The sequence below is a fragment of the Monopterus albus genome, unplaced genomic scaffold (genome assembly GCF_001952655.1).
Source record: "Monopterus albus unplaced genomic scaffold, M_albus_1.0 scaffold241.1, whole genome shotgun sequence".
Classification (NCBI taxonomy): domain Eukaryota; kingdom Metazoa; phylum Chordata; class Actinopteri; order Synbranchiformes; family Synbranchidae; genus Monopterus; species Monopterus albus.
In genome coordinates, this window is record NW_018128121.1 from 365,756 (window position 1) to 388,171 (window position 22,416).

Here is a 22,416-nt window from a genome sequence, read left to right on the forward strand (position 1 = left end):
GTTAATATGGGTGGAACATATCAGTAAAACTGTGGGAAAGTATCATGGAGTAATTATCATTATGAGGTTCCTAAGTGAGGTAGAATGGGGAGCCAGCTTCTCTATTTCAGACTATTAATGTATGTAGCCTTAATCAGTGTATTCTTGATTATTAATAAGTGTGGTTTATGGTTCAGCCTCAAATACTCAGTTGGAGAAGTTAAATAGCATCTAAGCACACAATCACAGTTCTTGCTGAAATTTAAAAAGGGAGGGAAATGGGAAAATAGACTTATTAACAGGTTTTTAGATTCATATGAGGGAGCTTTACCTTAACTACATACGAATATATACAGTAGATTGTTGAAAGTATCCATAGCATCACACCACTGGGGCTACACATTTAATACCAGACAGGAAGGTAGTTGTACATCAGATCATCTGGGGGTTTACACAGTGGAAACGATTGCAGTGCTTTTAGTGCTATGCTGATTCTGTGGCTGCAGCCGTGAAGATATTTTCTTCAATAAATTACAGGTATACTCAAGACTTATTCATCAGGGGAAGTTGGTTCAGTTCAGCAAGTACATGTAGGTTTGAAGGTGAATGAGGAAGTGTATAGGCTTGAAAAACAAACACTATTATAGACACAGAAACAGAAGATCTAGTCCTATCCGGTAAAGCAGAAATTAAAAGAATTGTTTGGATCAAAGCAGTGAAAACATGGCAAGAGTGGAGCATGGATCAAAGGGGGATTCTTTTATAGTCTCAGTAATAAAATTAATTCACTGTAGGCTACAGGAATATAGGTTGGTCAAGGAGAAAGGAGGTCATTTTCAACAGGATAAGACTTGGACATTCTAACTTAACACCTAAATCAACAGGCAAATACTCAACTGGATTATGTGAGCACTTTCAGGTTGAGCCAGTAACACATGGACTGTCAGAGATAGAAACAGGAAAGGCAGCAAATGAAATGCTAGGATTCAGAAGTTTAATTTGAAGACATAATTTTATTTCTGTATTTAGGACAGATGGATCTTATGGGTAGAATGTGAGCACTGATCCACACTCCGAAACAGAAGGAGGCCGCAACGCTCCTAGTTTACTGGTTGCCGACTGCCATTAAAACTCGGGAAGAAGAAGAACAGGAAGCGGAAGCAGAAAGCAACCCGCCATTGACGCGAACTTGCAACGTGAGCGTATCGTTTAAGTGCACTCTATTAAACAGGTGCAGTTTTTTTATATATATATACCTACTCCTGGTATTTTGCTGGAGCGATGGCATATAGAGGACAAGGACAGAAGGTCCAGAAGGTTATGGTGCAGCCCATTGTATCCTTTTCATTGCGGTGAACGACAGACGTGGTTGAGTGGGATGCTACAATAACTTAGCAGCTAGGCTAACTTTTCACGGTAGCTAGCCACTCATTTTCCATAGAATCAATAAGGAGCTATTAACGGAGCTATAGTGTATGACAAAGACTTATTACATGCACGAGATCATACGGTGATTTAAATGTATTATGGCTGGTGTAGTTCATTGTAACTTGTAAGACCTAGCCGCGGTAAATCCAGCGTCATTAGCACGCCTCACAACAATGTGACATCCCTTTCAAGCTAAGGATTCTCATCTGTGCTATACACTATGAGTCCAGACAATAACAATGAGTTACTTTTCCTTCCAGTTAAAGGTAACCAAAGTAACCGATAATGATTTTTTTAGGTGAAACTATGCAAGTTTGTGCACTTCATTTGGCTCTCACCATAAGTGTTTGCTCAGAAGAATAAGACTCGGATCTAGGTGAGCCACTTCAATTCCTGCTTGAATTACCAGTAATAAAAATGAGCAAGTTAAGTGGAGACTACTTGTTTGATTAGATCTTTACATTGACTTGCCGATCACAGTATTGTTTGCGGTGCACTTGCACCGTTTTGTTTATTGCTCAGGTTCAGTTTGGGGAAAAAAACCTCTGAAATGTCACCAACAACGATATCGGTAGCCATTTATGTTCAATAACGTCTTGTGAACGTATTGGACTTGTATTGTTATGTGTGTTTGTGTTATCTTGAGCATTGACTTTCTTTAACTCCAGTTATCAGAACCTTATTTTCAGGTACCTACAAAACGTAAGTATTTAGTTCAACCTTATGTTATAGTTTGTTCTGATATGTTTTGTGTTGTGTCTGAATGAAATGGAATTCTTGATGTTCCCTTTCCCAGCGCTCCCGGATCCAGGTCTGGCTGTATGAACAGGTGAACATGCGGATAGAGGGCTGCATTATTGTAAGTTGTTAAACTTATCTTGTTTTTAAATATGGAGCTGGAGTCAAGAATGAGTCATTTCATTAATATATAGACAATGTGGGATACTTGATTAATATATACAGTATGTAGAGCAGGTTGATATTGGTTCTGAGGAGATTCAGAGACCATGATTACACTCAGTAGGATAAATCAGAGAACAAGTGCCTTGTTTGTCATTGATCACAGATTTTCTAGGGGGGAAAAAACCAAAACAAATCTCAATACTGAGCTTCAGCAGAAACTGTGATTTGATAGTTCCTTGATCCTTGCTCAACCCAGAAGTCGTTCAGGTTCACTGTCTTGAGGGGTGTTCCAAAGCTCTTATTCCTGCTCTGAGGAGCGAGGAGGCTGCCTGTAAGAGCCATGAGTTAGGATACACAAGAGCATCCTTCGCTGAAATTATATTGCTCTTTATATGCCTCTTTATCAGAAATCAGTTGGCCATTGGATGCTTTACATGAAGGACTGGAGGAAAGGACCTTTCATGACTATATAAATGTTTCCCCTGTTCCCCTCTCCTCGCATCTTGCATGTCAGGACTAAGACAAAGAAAAGATGCAAGTGAGGGAAACATGGATGCCGTTAAAGGAATTGGTATTTACCCACTGTGTAATATGTAAAACCACTGCTGAAAAGCCACCTTTTGGAACCTTAATGTGAATGGAAACAAAGTGCATGAATCGATGATTATTCGTTGGGCTTCATACAAGAGCCACACATGTGAACAGTTATATTCCTAAGGTGCATCAACAAGTGGTTTAAGAGAACTTGTCACATAGATCAATTTCAGTTTAAAATTCCAGAGTGGTCCAGACCTGTTTTATGAGTACAGATGTTCTGCCTGTCACCATTGGGGAAAGAAACTTGTTTTCAGATAGCTTCATGGCTTGCTAATTAAAGCCCCTTTTCCACCGCCTGATACCGGCTCAACTCATCTTGACTTGCCATATTTGTGTTTCCATCAGCCAAATGTTGGGGATAGTGCCTGGTACTATTTTTGGTATCGCCACTGTCGAGGTTCCAAGCGAGCAGAGGCAATACCAAATGGTGACATGTAAACACTGCAGGCTAGTGATTGGTCAGAGAAATTGCATAACTCACCCTCTTGCATCGCCTTTGAGCAACCAGTCATCTTGTCATCTAGACTCAAAAGTGCTATTTGCCAAACCTTCCTTTTTGTTTCAGCAGTCTTTTCTCTTGCTTCCTTCAGACACTTCTGAAACACAAAATTTCTCTTTGCTGTGACAAACAGCTACATACCGAGAATCAAGAACAGCTTACCTTTGATGTCCTCCATTGTTACTGTGTCGGTTGCTGATGATGTCACAGCAGTGTAATGGGGTGTTTCTGTGAAAACCAGCTAGGCTGAGGAGGGGGGCTATCTGCAGTGGAAAATGAATCAGCTGGTACCAAAAGCGAGTAAAGTTGAGTTAAGCCAGTACCAGTGATTGAAAAGGGGCTTATCTGAGGTATAACGGTGTTTTATGATAGTTAGTTTAATTGGCATATTGTGGCCAATTTGTCCAGTTGGCGAAATCAGTACAAGCAAGTCTCAGAGAAAACCATGAGGCATGTAGGGAAGAAATATGAAAGTCTTCCTGCATGAGGCCTGTTGAAATCAGTTTTTGGCTGACTGTTCCCTTTCTGTCTTAGGGTTTTGATGAGTACATGAACCTGGTTCTAGATGATTCAGAGGAAGTCCACATGAAGACGAAGAACAGAAAGCCACTAGGTAAGGGCACATCTTACAGTTTGACACCAGCTTTTGCAGCATTGTCTATGTTTAGCTCTCCTTATAATTGATTTGTACAAGTGTATTTCAGCAAACCTGACAGTTTCACAGACTGTTATTGACCTTGAATAACATGGTGTTAGACCCTTTTTCGCTGACATCTTGTCATAGCAAGAAAAGCAGGTGTCATTTATAACAGTAAAAACTAAAACATTAGCCTGGGTTCAGATTGAGTTTCAAATGTGAAAAAATGCAGCCCTCTGCATTAATTTATGTGGGGATTGCGTACCGCAGGGGGCTCCAGCAAAACGCTGCAGCCCTGATCGGTGAAAAAGATGGATTTGTTTCAACTCTTAATATAACTACACTGGTGGTAGAAATTGGTACTCGCACAGAATAGGCTACATTAGCAGCATGGCTAACCAAAATGCTACAGAAACTGGCAGGCAATGTTACATATGTCATATCTGAAAGGGGCTTTACTGTATAAACACTTTGTAGCACAATCTGTCAGGAACAGAGATATAAGCTTTGAATTGTTCAACTTCTGAAGTTCCAAAGTGGAAAAAAAATTCAGTTTTGGACAGCCCTAGAACTTTCACATCATCAAAATTCAGCTTAGCTTCACTAACTGAACTACCAGAGGGAAAATATCCTGAAATGTTTTGAATTGTAAAAAACAGTTTGAATGCATATAGCTGTGTTTTGAATTGTAAAAAACAGTTTGAATGTGCATATAGCTGAAGTATGTGTAAACTTCTGACCTCAACTATATGTATGTCTTGCAAAATAAACTCTATTTGCACTAATGTCTGTCATTCACAAATAATAGACATGGTTATTTTGTTCATCACAATATATTGCATATTTTTAATCACAAATGACATATATGGAGTACTTCACAGGTTTTTCTCCTGCAGTTATTTGTGGAAAATGAAGCAGATGAATGCCTTATAATGTCCTTTGCTAGCTACTATGTTAGCTAATGAACATGTGAAAGTAAACATGATACTGATCTTACATGTACTGTGACACTAGATTCCCTGTTATCTTTAGCCAACTTGGTGGGCACTGACTGCTTTGTCCAGAATTGAACTGACACTCTATCTCTTTTCCCTCCATCACCTTGCTCTTCGGATCCTCCTCCACTTTTGTTTCACCTGCTTTCATCTTCTAGGGAGGATCATGTTGAAAGGAGACAACATCACCTTGCTGCAGAGTGTGTCCAACTAGAGCAATGGAGATGCCTGCAAATCTGACCTTTACCTAGAAAGAGTATGTTTGTGTTTATATAACATGGATATTCTAATTGTTTCTTTCTACTGCATGGATCCTTTCTGGAATAAAGTGTTTTCCCTTTTTTAAACTACTTTTTTTTATTTATAAAACAAACAAACAAAAAAAAACAAATTCCATTGTAGATGTAACGTCAGTTATTTCCATGAGTATTTAGGTCATTGTCCTGGACTGACATCTAGTGGCAGAAGTCATTATTGCTATGCACTTATGTAGGTCAAACTTCCATCATCTGATACAGTGTAATCGGACAATGTACATTTACTTGACAGAGGAGATTAACTTAACGCATTTATGTTTCGTTGTACGGCCTTAAGTAAGCGTGTTACATTTACTGATGTGAAACAGGGGAAGGTGATAGTTTAGTTTTGGTACGGTGTAATACAAGTAAATAGAATCACTGCGTGGAAGCAGGTTCAGTCGGATGTAACAGAAGGTCTGAAGAAACATTCAAGCACATGTCCAGATAGTGCATTTTCTGTACAGGCTTCATACAGTCTCTTACAAAGTGACTAGAGCCTGTACGAAGCCTGTATTATCAATACCAAAAATCTATTTACAAACAACACTATAGCTTGAGCTGACTCCAGCCCAGCCCCAACCCTCTTCAGGATAAGCGGTATAGGTAAGGGATGGATGGATGGACCTATAGGTTGGGCTTCGGTTCATTTTCAGATTCTGAAATACAGGTTTCATATTTAGACTACAAATATCATCCGTATTCTTCATTGTTGAAACCATACACTACCTAAACTGCGGAACCATTTATGCTGTTTAAGTTTTTGGTTTTAGTTTGGGTAAAGTACCCTGGTTGTAGACAAATTGATTAACGTAATTACGTGGTATTTCACAACGCAACGTGTCCCTGTTCTGCTGACTGGGAAGCCCCTAGCACAGAGCTGCCAACGCCCGGCGTAAAGACAGAGGATACGGTACGGGAAAAATGTATTTATTATTATTTTTTTAATCTGTTACCGGAATGTCGTTTTGCTTGGTTCTTTGTATGAGTGTTGTCATTAACATGCATATTAATCGTCTGTTGTACATTGGTTTTAAGTTGTCAATGTAGGTCATTTAGCTAAAGCATCCGCTAAGGTTAGTTCAGCCAGTTAGCTAGAAGGCTAATTGTGGAGTAACGTACAGTTGTTAGCAAAGCAAGCAGACAAGCTGTCAGAAACATTGGACCGGCTTGTAAATAAATCTTCTGAGGCTGTGTAGCAGCCACAGTTCGCATCGAAATTTTTGGCGATTTTTGTATAAACAGTCTTCTAATTTTTGCACCTTAAGCAAAGTCAGTAGTTTAAATATCAAAAGATGCACCTAGTTACTAGCTAGCGATTAGCTACTGAATAAAACAAGCTGAATAAAAGGCGTAACAAATGTTAGTTGTTTTAAATTATAATCTAAGCGTGGCCTTTGAGTGTAGTGGTTGAACGATGCTAAGGTACATGTTTAGAATACTAACTGGGTAAAGATAAAAAGAGACGAAATTAGGCCAGATTGAGGCCGAGGATGTTGCAGCAGCTAAGGCTAGTGTATCCAAGCTAACGTGGTAGTCATCTCTTCGGTGATCTTGAAATGTTTTTGTTATGTAGCTAACTGTTGAATAGTGATTATACAGGCTAACGGTAATAATAATGGCACGTATTTATACACCACAGTGACAGTGTGCTGACATAAATACTGAGCATGTTGTCAATTTCTGGACAACTCATTGTAGATTTTGAATGAATGTCCCAAAGAAAGGCTTGAGTTATCTTTTCGATATGAGGTCTGACTGTGCAACGTTTTAAAAGAACTTGTGTCCAAGAGATTTAAAGCCTTTGCTCATATGAACGTGGAAGGAAGCTGTGACCGATCATTGAGTAAATGAGAAATGCGATGTTATTCCAGTCGCAAGATCGTAAAGCGTAAAACTGGATGCACTGATGTTTGATGTTGTAGTGCAGTTTTCAGTATAAATGTATATTGCTTACATCTTAAGAGATTATCAGTCTTGCAAACTATCTTGCTAGATGTTGAGTCTAAGAGTGTTAATTTTAAATAGAGTTCTTTATATTGTGAGGAAACCGCTGCATCAAACTGAATCTCAGCTACTAGTCTTTTAGCTGGCCTACGAACACACATGCGTAGATTAAGTCTGGCATCATTATCACAGCTACAGATATCCTTTGTTGTCAATGACCACCAGCTTAGTGAAGTATTTATCTTAGACTTTGTCTAATATTTACTCCCGTTATAAGACGTTCCTCGATTTTCTTTTGTGAACTATAGTTTCATGAAAAGCACACACTTGTTCTCACATTGCTGATGTAAACAGCAATCACCATTAGATAACGAGGTCAGTATGTCATTTTACTACAGCGCCAAATACAAACACAATCATGCAGAGACTACAGCCATCAAGAAAAACGGTCATGGCAAGACTGGATAAACTGTATGATGATAATACATGTGAGCTGCGTAGTTGTTTCACAAGGTGTCTCTGACCACGGATGCATGGAAAGCGCTTACAACTGAGCAGAGTGGCATATTGCTGAAAACCTGGCAAATCTGCTTTCCACTTCAGTGGAACCATGTGGTCTTACTGGTAAAGTCACAGCATGTGTACATGACAACGTTAGCAATATGGAGCTAGCCAACATGGAGTGGGAGTCTCAAGAATGTGAGGTGGTCCGTCATCTTCAAATAGTTGGTGAATAGTTGTGAATATCAAATAACATTTTAGCTTGAAGTACCCATTCCTAATATGTAGATTCAAATGTATGACTTGAGGAGCTGTCTAATATGATATCACACAACCTCAAAGTGGATCAAATTATTTCTACTCCATAACATGAGCCCTGCACAGCTTGGTGTGAGTAACAGCAGCCACTGATTTCACCTGTTGCCAGTAATGCCTGAAACATCAGGGCATGCAAGCTATTTGAGCTGCATGCACGTGTTATTTTGTGGGCTAATTATTGGGTGTAGATGTCAGTGTCTGATCGGTGATTCTCAAGGACCATCTGGAGCGCACCTCTTGGGTGCAACGCTGGTCATTGTGTGGAAAGTTGAAATGGGAGGTGTTGATGAGAGAGGCTGCTGAACTGAATGTGCATACTGCTCAAAGTGAGTTTGTGTGCTGCACTCAGTCCATGCTGTACAGAGCTCACCTTATTATGAGAAAATATGGTAGCCCATGTAGTTATAAGGACAGTATGTTGTAATAATGAGAAAAATCACATTATAATGTAAATGTATTTCATAAGAATGAGACAAGTATCTTCTTATAAAGAGAAAGGCTTCTCTTAATACAAGATACTTAGAAAGCATTTAGGCCAAGTTGAATGCTGCTTAAACGATTATGGTATGGTCAGTATGTACAGGTGTACTCATGTACCATCCCACTGCTAATCACCATGCACTGAACCTAACTGTTCTTTCACTAACCAGTTGTAAAAACAGTCCTCCATACAATGGCAGGGTTGTTTCTTGCTCAACAACTGGTTTAGTCCCACTTAAGTTGGTGCTTTGTGTTGTATGCTGAATGTTGTAGATCACACAAAGCCCCAAACCAGTGTGGGTTCATCTAAACCTTTAATGAAATGTTACGTGGTTGTTGCCAGTTGGTTAAGCTTTAGTCACTTCAGATTATCAAATTGCACAAAACACAGGTCACCAGGGCACATAACTGTGTAGGAAGTTGATTTCAGAATGATAGTCACATAAAGTATCTTAGCACCTAAAGTTAAGTAACAGAGTTTGTCGGATCAGTGTTATTGTTGGTTAAAGATGTCTTTATGTTTAAACTGCTTTTTGGATAGTAAGATAACTCACCATCCCCACAAGTGTCAGATGAGAGGGGTCTGTGTCCAATCATCTCTGTAACCTTCTGAAAGTGACAGTGCAACAGTTACAACCCACTTCAAACAGTGATTGGCCAGCCATGGAAGGAGAAAAGAATTGAACTTTTCTGTCATTGTTGTCCCAACTATCCCTTTTCATGAGTACAACTGAGGTCAGCAATATGAATGTCTTGGCAGAAGAGGTTGACTTAAAATATAGACCAGTATTGCCCTATTTAAATAAGATCACATCTGCCCCTCTCTGTGATGGCAGGTTTTCCACTCTATCTTCCAATATGGCCATTTGAAACAACTACAAACACTTTCCAGCATGGTCAGATATGTTTTAACAGTTAATATGGCATTTAGCCATAACAGGGTCAAAGCCTTGACTAACAATGACAGCCCCACCCCCACACAGTGGTGCAGAGCTCTGCAGTGGCTTAGTGCTGATATACTGTAATTGTTGAAGAGAAACAGGGATAGAGCAGTCCATGTATGACATGCAGTGTGCTGTCTCAAAATGCAGATAGTATCAAGATGTGCTTCAGTGGTACCGATAGGGCTAAGCAATTAAACTTTATTTTCTGTCACAATTTTGGCTTCCAGTCATTATGAAAATAAAATAATCAAGATGAAACAATTGTGCCACACTTCGATTCGCAATAATGGTGGTGTTTTTATTTTTATAAATCCAGCACACCCCTTCAGCACTATACAGCATGAGCATTTTTTTGCTTGCATTGGGTGAAGTGAAATATTACACCTAACACCTAAACTTGTTACTGGGCATGCAGTTAAACATCCGTGAGTAAAAAGTCAAAAAGAGTAATCTATCAAAACATCCACTAAACATAAACTTGCAGTAAAGTGATCATTTCAGCTTTGCCTGCTGTTTGTCATCCACCACCAGTTTGTTGACCATAGCAAGCTTGTTAAGCTAATAGCTAATTGTTATGAATAAGCTAAAACAAAAGATGACTGTATGAAGTCTTACTGTTATGCAAGAGAGAGAGAGAGAGAGACCACGCTGCACTGGACAGGGTGACCTCCACTTAAACCATCCCAGCGTCAAGTAATTGATGAGATTTTTGCACAGGACTTGGGTCCCATCAATTTTCAGATTAAGAGCAGGCTTCATTTTTACAGTTACATCAAAGTGCTTCTTATCAACAGTAGGTCATTAACAATTAATGAACATCTGGTACTGAGCTTTTCAAGGGCTACTCCAGGAGTTCTCTCAACATCAGGACTGTAATTGATGCCGATAGTGCTTTAGCTAAACATTGACCAGAGGGAGAGGTAAATAGTAAACATAAATTTTTTCTTTATTTGGATTAAGAAAAAGAGCCTTATGTAAATGTTAAATAAAAAAAAGCTGAATTATATCCACTGCGACTCAAAGGAGGGGGTGAACTCTATAGTAAGTAGTTTTTACCTTTGCTTATAATGTGTGTCTGTGTGATATTTTTTTTTTTTTTTTTTTTTACAGTGCCATTAAAAAATAAATTTTTCTTTCTATTTGTTTTCTGTTCCAGATCTTGAATGAGGAGTGAAGACTGTAAAATACAGCTATGCAGACCATCAAGTGTGTTGTAGTTGGTGACGGTGCTGTGGGTAAAACATGCCTGCTCATTTCTTACACCACAAACAAGTTTCCCTCTGAATACGTACCTACGGTAAGTCCATGAACATCTATTACATTGATAGACAGGACTTATGAATATGATCCCTATTTTAACCACCACATAGTTGCAGTTAATGGATGATGTCCCACCATTGTAGCTGCATTTGTAGTTGTGACAAATTTACCTTAGAGTCAGTAATTTTCATGGTGTTTATATGATTCTGGCTAACTCCTCTGTGTTAGCTTGTTGCAGAATTCATTAAAATGTAAGACTGATACAGGACTTGGTATAAATACACCGTAAAAACATGCTGTGAAATGTACAGTAACTTGCTGGCATCAATTAGCTGCTGAGTTTCTGTAGTACATTCCGCAGAGTGTTTACTGTAACATTTACAGTAAACACTTTCACTGTACCTGTAAAGTACCGTAATCGATAATATAGTAATAATAATTGTACTGTAATTGTCATCACAGTAACAGGTGCTCTATTTTTATCACTGCAAATATTAGACTACTGTAACAGACATTACTGCATTAATTTTAATACTGTAAATTAATAACTGTAAAATTACTTTTTGTCACAAATTTCTTTATTGTAGCATTTCATTTAGCCTTCAACATTTTAAAATTGAAAATACATAGGCAGTAAATAACTGGATAACAATTAAAATGTTTAGTTAAAAGTCAAAATATTTAAAAACACAATCTAAATGAAAACCTGTAGAATTGTAAACTTTAAAATGTTAAAGACCGACTTTTATTGTTCCTAAAGAAAATTCTGCTTCCTAAACTAGGTACCGCTTCCTGAGCTGGAGTCTCCCTCCCTGTACTGAAAGAAATTCATTAATGATGCAGAAATTTACAGGCAACACTAAATTGTACTATTACAATTTTTGTTCACTCCTTACTTCTCATTGGCAATACAACAATATATTTTTACTACTAACAACACTGCATAAAAGGGCAGTAGCATATATTACATAGAACACACACACAACACATTAGTTAAGTCTCAACTTTTGTCATGGTTTTATTTGCTGCAGCTCCTCCGCCTGAGAGAAACCCACCAAATGGTGCAAAAAAAAAAAATGTGTAAGAATTAGAACTGAAAAGTCAAAAATCATAATGCAGTGGGATGTACATGCTTTTACAAGTCAGGAATGAGACCCCTGTATGCTCAAGCTAGGCTAGCAAAAATCTGTTCATCTTAGCTGTTGCAATCTGCCCTGTGATGAAGCTCAGAAAACACATTATCCTGTCAGTGTGCTTTTTAAAAGTCTTAACTGTTATGAGGTTTTGTTTCGCCTGGTCCACTTCAGTACTCGGTAATGTTGCTCATGCCCACAGTAGCTAGCAATAGGAAAAACGAGTGTGAGCTTCTCCACATGGAGCTAGCTAGCATATCAGCACACACATAACCATTACACATGGGCACAAACACACACAATTCGATTTTAAGTATATCCAATAACTTTACTTCTGCACCAAAGTGACAAATAAATGTTGCCAGATTAAAAACAAAATCTACCAAGACTTCATGAGAAAATAGTATATTTTGGTAATATTATGCACAGTAGCTTATTAGGTATGGAAGGTGTGTGTCTCTACTTGTCTCTCCCAGTGCACTCTTAGAGTTACACACACAAGTAACTTTATACTTAAAAAACTTAGCTAAAATAATGTAATGTAGTAATGTTACAGTGACAAAGTAATGGGTTAAGTTACCTTGCTGAAGTCAAAGGCTGAAGAAGGTGTGGAATCCTGTCAGGACCTCTTGCAAGAAATTCAGCAAAGACAGACTGGTTTCTGCTAAAAATGCTCAAAATTACTGTATTGCAATTCACAGGAAAAATATATTGACTGTAGAATTCCTCCACCAACAAATTTTGACCGTGATGCACTGCACATTTACAGCAACATACTGTATACAAGTTGTACAGCAAGCATGTTGTTCATTATACAGTAATAATACTGTGAAAATTACAGAAATTTGTTACAGTGTACTTTTTTAGTTTTAGTCTGAAAGTTAAGAACAAGCTCTTCTGTATGGATGATTGGTTTTGGTTTAATACACCTTATGATCCAAGTTAATTTCAATGTTGTGAATGAAATTTCAGCCATGGTTGTTGTACAGATGGACCTTATGTTTAAAAGTCCATGGTTGAATCTGCTGGAACCTGATGCATTAAGATGTTCAGTTTAAAATAAATTCAATCACATTGACACACAGTCAATGTCAGTACTTGTAAATGCAGATTAAAATGTCTACACCATATTTGTTAAAATCTAGTGATAATAAATTGTATACACAATTTACTGCTTTATAATGAGTGTCTAACTATTGGTTTTGGTCTGTGGGTTGTAGGTGTTTGATAACTATGCTGTAACTGTAATGATTGGGGGTGAGCCTTACACCCTGGGCTTGTTTGATACAGCAGGTAAGTCTTTTATTTTCTTTTTATAGCCTACACTTGTTTAGTTGTGCTCATCCAGCGTGTTCAGTTTATGGATCTATTACCCCAAAGTGTTTCTTTGAAATTAAATGGAAGTCATGGCAAAAGTTATAGGTTGTCTTCCTTCACTGACATTTCTGAATGGAGGCTGTGTGTTAATGGCAGTTCGACTTTAGACTGACATGAGCATTGTGATTTTGTTGCTCTGCGTCGTTTTTTTGTCCAGTATATCAGTACTGCCAACTTGATGGCCATACTATGCAAATTAAACATGTTTGCTTGTGGTTTCTCCAGGTCAGGAAGATTACGACAGGTTACGACCACTGAGTTATCCCCAGACAGACGTGTTTCTCGTCTGTTTCTCCGTCGTGTCCCCTTCCTCCTTTGAAAATGTCAAAGAAAAGGCAAGCCTGGCTCTTCCTTTTCTTTTTCTACCTTGCCATTGGTCTTTTTCCCTCTTCATTGTGAGATATGGGTGCTTTGTTTTTGATGTTTTTTAAATTTAATATTGTGTAAGATAGTAATAACCAGTAGGGGCTGCATGATATTGCAAAAAAAACTGACATTGCTGTTTTTTCCCCTGTGACATATATTGCTAAATGGAAAAAATACAAAAGTTTTCACCAGATAATCTGAATAACTGTATTAGGAAAGAATTAATCATTCTAGAATGGTTGGGGTGATTTTGTAGGGGAGTGCATCTGTATAGAAAGTAAAAATGTATAATTTTAAAAAGCTGAAAATTGACTCTACTCTGAAGACCATTTTATGTGTGCAGCAGTTGGTTTCAACACACCAAACACAAAAGTAGGTGAGCACTGTAACTACTCTTCTGAAGTGATTTTGGAGGGGGAAATTAGGTAGTTTAATACACATGGTTATGACTTAACCAACTAAATTAGTAGCCAGTGCACTGCACCTAGGTCCACTTGTTCAGGGCAACAGCCTTTACCACGCTATCTGTTGTTGTACAGGCTTGACCTTTCTCATCTAGGCCTCACCTGCTGCCGTTTCTCTCATCTCAGTTGAGAGGTTCTCACTTAATGATCCTCCGGGAAAACGTTTCCAAACAGCAGCTTTTCAGTTGGGAAGTCCTCATTAATGAAGTAGACAGTGTAGGGGACTCTTTTATTTGGCTGGACCACATGTCCATTTAAAGTTCCATAATATTCTACTTATATCCCCCTGCCTGCCATTCCAGAGGCAGGTAGATGTCCAAAGGCAGTCTCACAGGCTCAGCAGGGACAGTGGATGAGATGGGAAGACATAGAATGGAAGGGAAATGTGGGACACGGAGCAGGAAAGATTAGATTCATTCTAGGCTCAATTTATGATGTACTTCTGTCTCCCCAAAATCTGAATAGAGGGATAGGTGAGGACCTGACATATCCCTTGAGTTTAGGTGTTGTATCACTTGGGCACATCCTCTGTGTGCAAAACAGCTGGAGACATAATCAAGTGTGGAAATGTTTAGCAGCAGCTATTGAAAGTAGGCACTTAGACGTAAACTCAAAGAGAAGAAGAAATGAGGGTGTTTTGTTTGATTGTGAGGGTGAAAAAGGCAGGAAGACAGTCAATTTGAACAGGCAGGATGCAGGCCAGCTAAAGGCGGGGAGAGATTGGCAAATGAAAGTAGATTACGGGACTCTGCTCAGAGTTCCTGAAGAGAGAGTCGGCACTACAGACCTGTGCCCGTTTTGGATCTTGTTCTTGTAGTAACACTGCAGCACAGACACTTTTCTCCACTACTGCAAATGTAACTTTAACAACAACACATCCCCATCCCCCCACACGTGGTTTTATTTTTTTGCTTTACTGTTAAGCACCTTGTAATGTAGGTTTAGAAAGGTGCTATATAAATACATTTTGCTTGCTTGCTTACAACACATGCTAGCTACCAAAAAAGTGGAATAAGTAGGCTACTCAAGTTGTTTACTGAAGTAAACGTAGCTATACCACAGTGTAGAAATGCTCTAAGTCCTGCATTCAAAAAAGTAGTTGCATTAAAACATAACCTAAAATAGAAGTATTCAGTTGTATGACACTCAGTAAATTAAAGTAAAAGCCAAAATATAGTGCCCTTCTTTTTCATTGGGTTGAATTGTTTTTGAATAGAAAATCGTTTTAGATTGAATCGTGACACCAAGAATCAGAATCCACATCGATACGTGAGATTGCCAAATATTTCCACCTCTACTGGTACTATGTTTTTTGCATGATGAAAAGTTGCAACTAAGCCTTACTTGTAGAGGTCTTCTGCTGTTCCGTAATCTTTCATGTTATGGTTCACAACTGGCAGGGGCAGGGCCTGCTATAGTCATTTGATAAATTAATCAATAATAATTGTAATTGGTGGTTCACTGTGCGCACACAGCCTGCATGTGACACACTAGCAACAGATTCTGTGTACCTAAGAATCCTTTCATTGGAGTAAATTATATTGTATCAGACAGACTTCTCTTGTAGATTAATCATGGAAAATTAGAATTGTGTGTTTTCCTTTTGTATCAAGCAGCAAAAACATTTTAGTATGATGTGTTTGTGTTAATTTGCCTTTCTTGATATTACATATCCTGTGATGTGACTATTGCGCATGTGCACATCGTGATGATATAAAATATCATGCAGCCCTAATTCCCAGGATTACTAAAACCCCAGTTAACAGGAAAATAGATACTTGGTCATAATGACAGTTTAATCCAATCAATGCTATTGAAAACCTGATGATGCTTGTGACACAGTGTGTTGATCATTGTCTCTGTATCTAGTGGGTTCCAGAGATCACTCACCACTGTCCAAAGACCCCCTTCCTGCTAGTTGGCACTCAGATTGACTTGCGGGATGACCCTTCCACCATAGAGAAGCTGGCCAAAAACAAGCAAAAACCCATAACTCCAGAGACAGCTGAGAAGCTGGCGAGAGACCTCAAGGCTGTGAAATATGTGGAGTGCTCAGCCCTCACGCAGGTAATAAACTGTAAATATTTATATATAGAGGATTTATTGTCTCACATATATATACTTTCTTTGAGATGCATATGATTCATACCTCGATGGCAAGAAATAAGAAAGTGGAAGAAAGAGTAACATGTCTACATTCTACCCGGCCTTTGCACGTTATGGCTGAGTTTAGTTGTGCATGCTGCTTTGGTTTCAGTGACTGTAAATCATCATGATAAAAACCTTGCCTTGCTTCATAGTGGCTCTTGGCTACAGTAAACACTGCATTTAGTGTTAGTGCAGGTGAAGAGAGGAGTTTAGGCCTTGTGAAGCAGAATCTGTAACTGATCACGGGAGCTTTGTAGGCTTTGACAAATGACCTACCAGGCTGATCAAAACACAAGAGCCCAGTGACGGTTGTTAGTCTTGTCTATTGAACTATTTCACTGGGAGTTTCCCTGCACAGTGTGGCCCCAGGCCTTGGCCTAGGATCTGACTCCCACACCCAGAATGGCCACAGAGTAGGTGAAATTTTCTTTCAAGTGGCAAAATATGTTGTGATGTATGAAAATGCTGCTGTACATGAAGTTCAAAAGATAACCTCTGTTTTTTGTTTTTGGAACAGTGGCCCTGGTAGCACGATGTTTTTTTGGTTTTTTTTGGAACAGTGGCCCTGGTAGCACGACTCACTTATTTTACATGTTAATGATTTGAATGAGAAATGTAATGGCCAGTGAGTGAGCCAACAAATTATATTCTATTACCTTTAAGTGTTTGAATGGGACAAAGAGAAAAGGGTGTGAAGTATTATAAAATCCAGGATTTAATATTGCAGTTCTCAATACTTGTCGGATTGTATAATTAATAAATCTGTCTGTTCATTTGTAAGTTCAACTCTGTAGTACTTGTGTTGGTATTGGCACATCACTGTTAAAAACCCGAGTAGTGAAGCGACCAGAGGGAACCTGACTGAAAGGAGGACTGATGAGTTAGGCCTCACTCAGACAGAGAACAATAGTGCTGATGCAGCTGAGGTGTAGCCCCCACCTCCCTCCTCTGCTCCTTCCTTCCTCTTCCCCCTTCTCTCCCTGGCACCACTGTTGTACAGCTGTTGATGTCATTTCCTATTTCCTGCTGGCAATCTCAGCAGTCGGTCCACACCTCACTGTCAGTCCACAGTTCACTCCCCTTAACTGTCACACCTTCTGTTGGGATGTCACACACATGCTTTTGTCTTTGATCTGCCATGTTCCTCTTATCCTCCTTTCCATCTGTTTGTCTCTGTTTGCTGTGTTAATTGTGCTGTTTTCTTCCTTCTCCTGTCATTGTAGCGAGGGCTGAAGAATGTATTTGATGAAGCTATCCTAGCTGCCCTAGAGCCTCCTGAGACGCAGAGAAAGAGGAAATGTTGTATATTTTAAACTTTCTCTGTGTCACCACTCATCTCTTCCTACTCCGATTGTTTCCATTCTCTGCACCCATCTCTCTCCTTTCCTCTCTTTTCTTTCTCTCTATTTTTATATGTGCTGGTTTTGAAATCTAGACCAATCTCAGTCATTTGACTCACCAACCCATCAGTCTGATTCTGGTCTAACTCCGGACCCATTCTACTGCTACATATTGAAAGTGCATGGCAACTAATGTTTGTGTTATGGCCCAATTAACTGACCGTCTTTTCTAACCTGTAGCTACTGACATTTAGTTTGTTTGGTGTGCAGTTCATGTTTTACTTCTGGATGGGTGTTTGCTTAGTCTACCATCATAAATCTCTCTCTTCACCACTGTATCATTCTTGGTTTTCCTACTTTGGGCCAGCACTCATTAACATGGCCCCTGTCCAACAGTGGAGCCATATCTAACAGAGGATGTAGGATGTGGCCTTTCCCCTCTGTCCTGCAGTAGGTGGGAATGGTGTGTGGACTCCAGTGTGGGTGGTGGCTTTATAATGGCTCCACACTGAGACTGATCTCAACACTAAACAGAGCTTGCATTTCTAATGCAAATGTGTTTTTTTTTGCACTACTGTTGATGTCTGATTAACAGGACTTGGAGTCTGAATGCAGTTATCTACAGGGCTTTTAAACACTAAAATGTAGGGAGTGTTTGGCCATTTTTACAATAACCACTAGAGTTTTTCCTGTTTGGCACTGTCTTATTGACTTGGTTTAAAGCTCAGCTTCACATCATATTTTTAAATATTTGTGGTCTTCTAAAAAAATGCATTCTGACATGTTTGAGCCCAACTTGATATATGAAACTAATGTGCCAGTAACTGTGGTGCATATCTTGCTGTATTAGAAGTCCAGTTAATACAAGAGCTAGAATTGTGACATGAGCTGTGAAATGAATTAATAAAGGACAAAAGAGCTTGCTTTCCTTTCTTTAACTCACTTCTACTTCCACTGCTTTGTAAGAAAAGAGCTAAGTGGGGTTAGTGGACTGAGTTCAGCGATGCTGAGGGGCTTACTGGTTTACTGTGTAGTGCATCTCTGCGTACTACACATGATCAGGCTCATGATGCAAGTAGCTGGAGCAGATAGAGAGAAGAACCGTTCATCGTTGGGCTGAGTATAGAGCTAATTTGGTGGGATTCTGACTTTATAATGGCTTATGTTAAATGTAGATGTCTGTTTTTTTTTCTCCAAAGGGCAGAGTCAGTGTAAAAACCAGGAGATGTGGAGTGATGCTCAGATTTCATTTTTGTTTTGTGTTGCAGTGTCAGGGGTTTAGCTCTTTTCCCTCCACTTTCTTGTTTGACTTGCCTTTGATTTAGCTGCATTGCGCACCCAGAACGCATGTGATTTCTGTTGTCAGCACGTTATCCCTGATCTGTCTCACACAACTTGCTGAAACAACCACATGAAGGCAGCCAGAATATTTTCTTGAGCTGTTCATAGTAGATCTGAGTTGATTTACACAAAATCATTAGTATATAATATTTTTACACCCCTACAGCTTTTTACATAGTTTCACTAAATTATGTTCAATGCAAATTTTGTTTTCAAATGTTATTTTTCCTGTGTTTAAGTTGATATTGTTTCCTCAGCATTTTTTATTTGACCCCTGCATGTGTTTGCATTGCCCCCCTCACTGAGCCCCATGTTTGTGTGTTTGCGTTCACAGAAAGGCCTAAAGAATGTGTTTGATGAGGCGATATTGGCTGCATTGGAGCCCCCAGAGCCCAAGAAGAAACGCAAATGTGTGCTGCTATAAGAGGCTCCTACCTTTTTCAAAGCACACACACATAACACACACATCTTAAATACATACACACAAATACCCCTCTTCCCCTGCCCCCACCCCCTTTCCCTTGCTCTGCTAAGGCTGGTTTACAGCATTGTCCTCCACAGAGAAGACTATTAACGGCAACAGCCTACCAAGTTTTAAATAAATCTCTGCAATAATAAGACGCTTCACCTCCAAGTCTGATTTTGGGACACAAGATGAACCTAACCTGGCCAACAGGCTGCTGTGGGCTTGGGGGCAGGGTGCCATTGCCTCAAGATCCAGATACCAAGCTACAAGTAGAATTTGTTTTGTCTACCTTTGGATAGATTAATTTGAATTCAGTCAAGTGTTGTGGCCTAATCAACGTTTCAGTTACTTCTACTTATAATCAGCCAGTGTAAAGGTGTCAGGGGTATAAGCCCTGCCCCAGCCTGACCCAGCTACTTGACGGGTGGCTGCTCATGCTGCTGGTCCTGTCCCCTCTGCTTACAAGCACACACATCGCCCAGTCTCAACGATCTTGCTCAGCACTACCAGAAGAAATACTAACAGAGTAGTGTTGTTTTGTTTTTGTTTGCCAACACCCTTTTCCCCTCAAACATGACAAGTCTGAGATATTTATTCCATGTTCCAGATAGACATGCTCTCATCCACTAAGGACACTGTAGGTCTGCCAGGATTCTGTAGTTGACCGCAATGTGATTCAAACTTCACTGCGCTCTCTCTCTGTCTCTGAGGAAAGTGAATTGGTAAAGCTTACCATCTAGTATCCAGCCCTTTTAGTGCAGATTTTCACAGAGCAGAGTCACAGGCCATTTGGAGTGTGGTAATCACTTAGAGAGCTAAAGGCATCCAGAAGTAATGAGTCTGCTAGCAGACTCCAGGAATTGGCCTTTTAGATGTAGGGAACCTAAACAGTGTTAGCAGAACAAGTGGTGTGTTCTTCATACGTTGCCAGGGACCAAGGAAGGGTGAGGCAGGATACTGCTTTAACATCACTTTACACTTAGAATGGGTACAGGAGACGCATCCATGTTAAACTGATGTTCCTGAGCTGCATATTTAAACAGCTGATCAGTGAACATGAATTTCCACCAGATTTCTGTTGCCAGGTCAGAATTTGGTGCCTTCCTGTAGTGTGTTGTATCCAGGCTACGTCTGGGCTGTGAAGGACTGTTTACTCTGCTGTACCCATTCAAGCTGTGCGGTGCTGCATGTAGCTGAGCCCTGGTCTCTGTTCTAAATGATAGGTTTAACAGATGTAATTATAATGTAAGCTGATGTAAGCTCCAGGTGTTTTTACCAAAATCTTTTTTCTTCATCGTTTCTTTATTTCTGTTTTAAATATATTAAAACAAAGGTTGTTTTCACTCCTTTTACATTTAGGGGTTGGAACTCATCTGAACTCTCTACTGCCAGTTTATACCAAGAAAACCTCTGCTTTAGTTGAATAAAAACCTCCAATGACAGAGAGACTGTTTGGTAAAGGTAATTTGTGATTGGTTGTTGTTTTTCTTTACTGGTGGCCTAGAGTTGGGTTGACATCCAGCCCTAGTCAGTATAATTATTATAACCTGTTGTTGTTTTGGTGCAAAACCAAATGCTTTGTCTAAAGTCTTTGTTCTTTGTATATGCATTCTTTTCAGAAATATTAAACTTATACCTTAATTGCCTTTACCACGTTTTCCTTGTCATTCCTGTTCTTTGTTATCGTTTTGTTTTTTTAGTGCCTAATACAGTAACCTACTTATTAGTGAACAGAATAGCTTTCATTACTGTATGTTAGTGTGTTTATCACCGTTTTGTGTCAAAGGAGATGTAACAATTTTGTCATCTAACAAAAAGGTGGTACATCAGCCTTTCAAGACATTCAAAGGTAACATCTGCATCTTGAATTCAGAGTTACTTACATGTACATATATAGGTGGAATTGGAATATTAATGTTCTACTCCACATGCTGCGAGCATCACAACTGGATGGGCCTGACATGGCATGTTTAGCCAGCAGGAGGTGCTGTCCACCCAAACATCACCTTTCAGTGGTCAGTGGAACAGTATTATGCCAAAGTGCATTTATTCCTATGATATAAACTGATGTTACTGTATTATAAAATAAAGCATCTTATTGACATAGGGGTTTTTGTGTTGTTTGGACTGAGTGCGTATGGCCTACAGTTGTATGGCAAGATGCAAATCATGAGAAAATAATTTTACAGTTCCATCAAAACTAGAATTTCTACAGGTTCTGAGCTCCAGGTGATTGTTGTGGCACAATGTGAGAGAGCTCTCTGTCAGTCCTCTACTCTGCAAAAGTAGTCTTTAAGTGAAGACGGTTTCTCACAGGAAACTACTCACTAGAATTATACATGTCAATATAGTGATAACTTGCATTTTTACAAACCTCCTCCAGAAAAAAATAAACACGTATTGTATGAAATTCCTTCAAGGTCTTCACTACATATACTATGTGAGTCTGGACAAACATACTGTTGGTGTAAAGTCCAAGTTGACTGGTTGGAGGAGGAGGCACACAACTGTGAGGCAGTAACTAGTTTTGTTCTTTGAAGATACTCAACATTCATCAGGACCTGTTGTCATAGCAACAGGTCTCAAAGCCCACACTTGTAACTTTTACTAAGGTCTTTTAGAGTGAACCCCATATATTGTCAGGTACAAATGGCTTAGCTTGTTAGATTTATGATAAAAGAATGTTGATATACAGTAATTGAGTTTCAATCATCTGTAATTGTTTTTTTTGTTTTGTTTTTTTACAAATTTACAAAATTAAAATTTAGTTTACCGGGATCAAAAACAAATTCTATCATTGACGCCAGAACATATAACATTTAATTTGACATTACAATAAAAATCAGGAACAACCTCACCAATCATGCATCCAACATCACTTCTAACCACATTTACCGGTCCGCTGTATAACGGTGGCAAAAAAGTGGAAACATTGTAGAACACTGCAGAACGAAGCCTGCAGGAACACAGAAAAAGACAGAGGATTGCTGTACGCCC

The 22,416-nt window shown here is 39.2% G+C and overlaps 2 protein-coding genes across 3 annotated transcripts; both read left to right on the plus strand.

Moving 5' to 3' along the window:
• Positions 1–1,078: 1,078 nt before the first annotated feature.
• snrpe (small nuclear ribonucleoprotein polypeptide E) lies at positions 1,079–5,338 on the plus strand. Its single transcript, XM_020620557.1, has 5 exons — positions 1,079–1,314; positions 2,083–2,109; positions 2,204–2,266; positions 3,941–4,019; positions 5,197–5,338. Exons 1-5 carry the CDS (start codon positions 1,261–1,263, stop codon positions 5,250–5,252), a joined length of 279 nt encoding a protein of 92 aa, XP_020476213.1. The 5' UTR covers positions 1,079–1,260; the 3' UTR covers positions 5,253–5,338.
• An 805-nt stretch (positions 5,339–6,143) lies between these two features.
• Positions 6,144–19,573, plus strand: LOC109971977 (cell division control protein 42 homolog). Of its 2 annotated transcripts, none has more exons than XM_020620555.1 (6): positions 6,144–6,247; positions 10,681–10,821; positions 13,138–13,210; positions 13,520–13,629; positions 15,994–16,191; positions 19,288–19,573. In XM_020620555.1, the coding sequence occupies exons 2-6, from the start codon at positions 10,717–10,719 to the stop codon at positions 19,375–19,377; spliced, it is 576 nt and encodes a 191-aa protein (XP_020476211.1). In that variant the 5' UTR covers positions 6,144–6,247; positions 10,681–10,716; the 3' UTR covers positions 19,378–19,573. The 2 variants fall into 2 exon arrangements, with proteins under 2 accessions (XP_020476211.1, XP_020476212.1); XM_020620556.1 differs by having other exon boundaries at positions 6,203–6,260.
• Positions 19,574–22,416: the final 2,843 nt, after the last annotated feature.

Bases quoted from the DNA above. Each gene is read 5' to 3' on its own strand.
- snrpe (XM_020620557.1), top strand. From the start codon at position 1,261: ATGGCATATAGAGGACAAGGACAGAAGGTCCAGAAGGTTATGGTGCAG. The intron at 2,110-2,203 runs GTAAGTATTTAG...TCCCTTTCCCAG, and splicing joins TTTTCAGGTACCTACAAAAC to CGCTCCCGGATCCAGGTCTG. The intron at 4,020-5,196 runs GTAAGGGCACAT...TTCATCTTCTAG, and splicing joins GAAGAACAGAAAGCCACTAG to GGAGGATCATGTTGAAAGGA.
- LOC109971977 (XM_020620555.1), top strand. From the start codon at position 10,717: ATGCAGACCATCAAGTGTGTTGTAGTTGGTGACGGTGCTGTGGGTAAA. The intron at 13,630-15,993 runs GCAAGCCTGGCT...CTCTGTATCTAG, and splicing joins TTGAAAATGTCAAAGAAAAG to TGGGTTCCAGAGATCACTCA. The intron at 16,192-19,287 runs GTAATAAACTGT...TTGCGTTCACAG, and splicing joins AGTGCTCAGCCCTCACGCAG to AAAGGCCTAAAGAATGTGTT.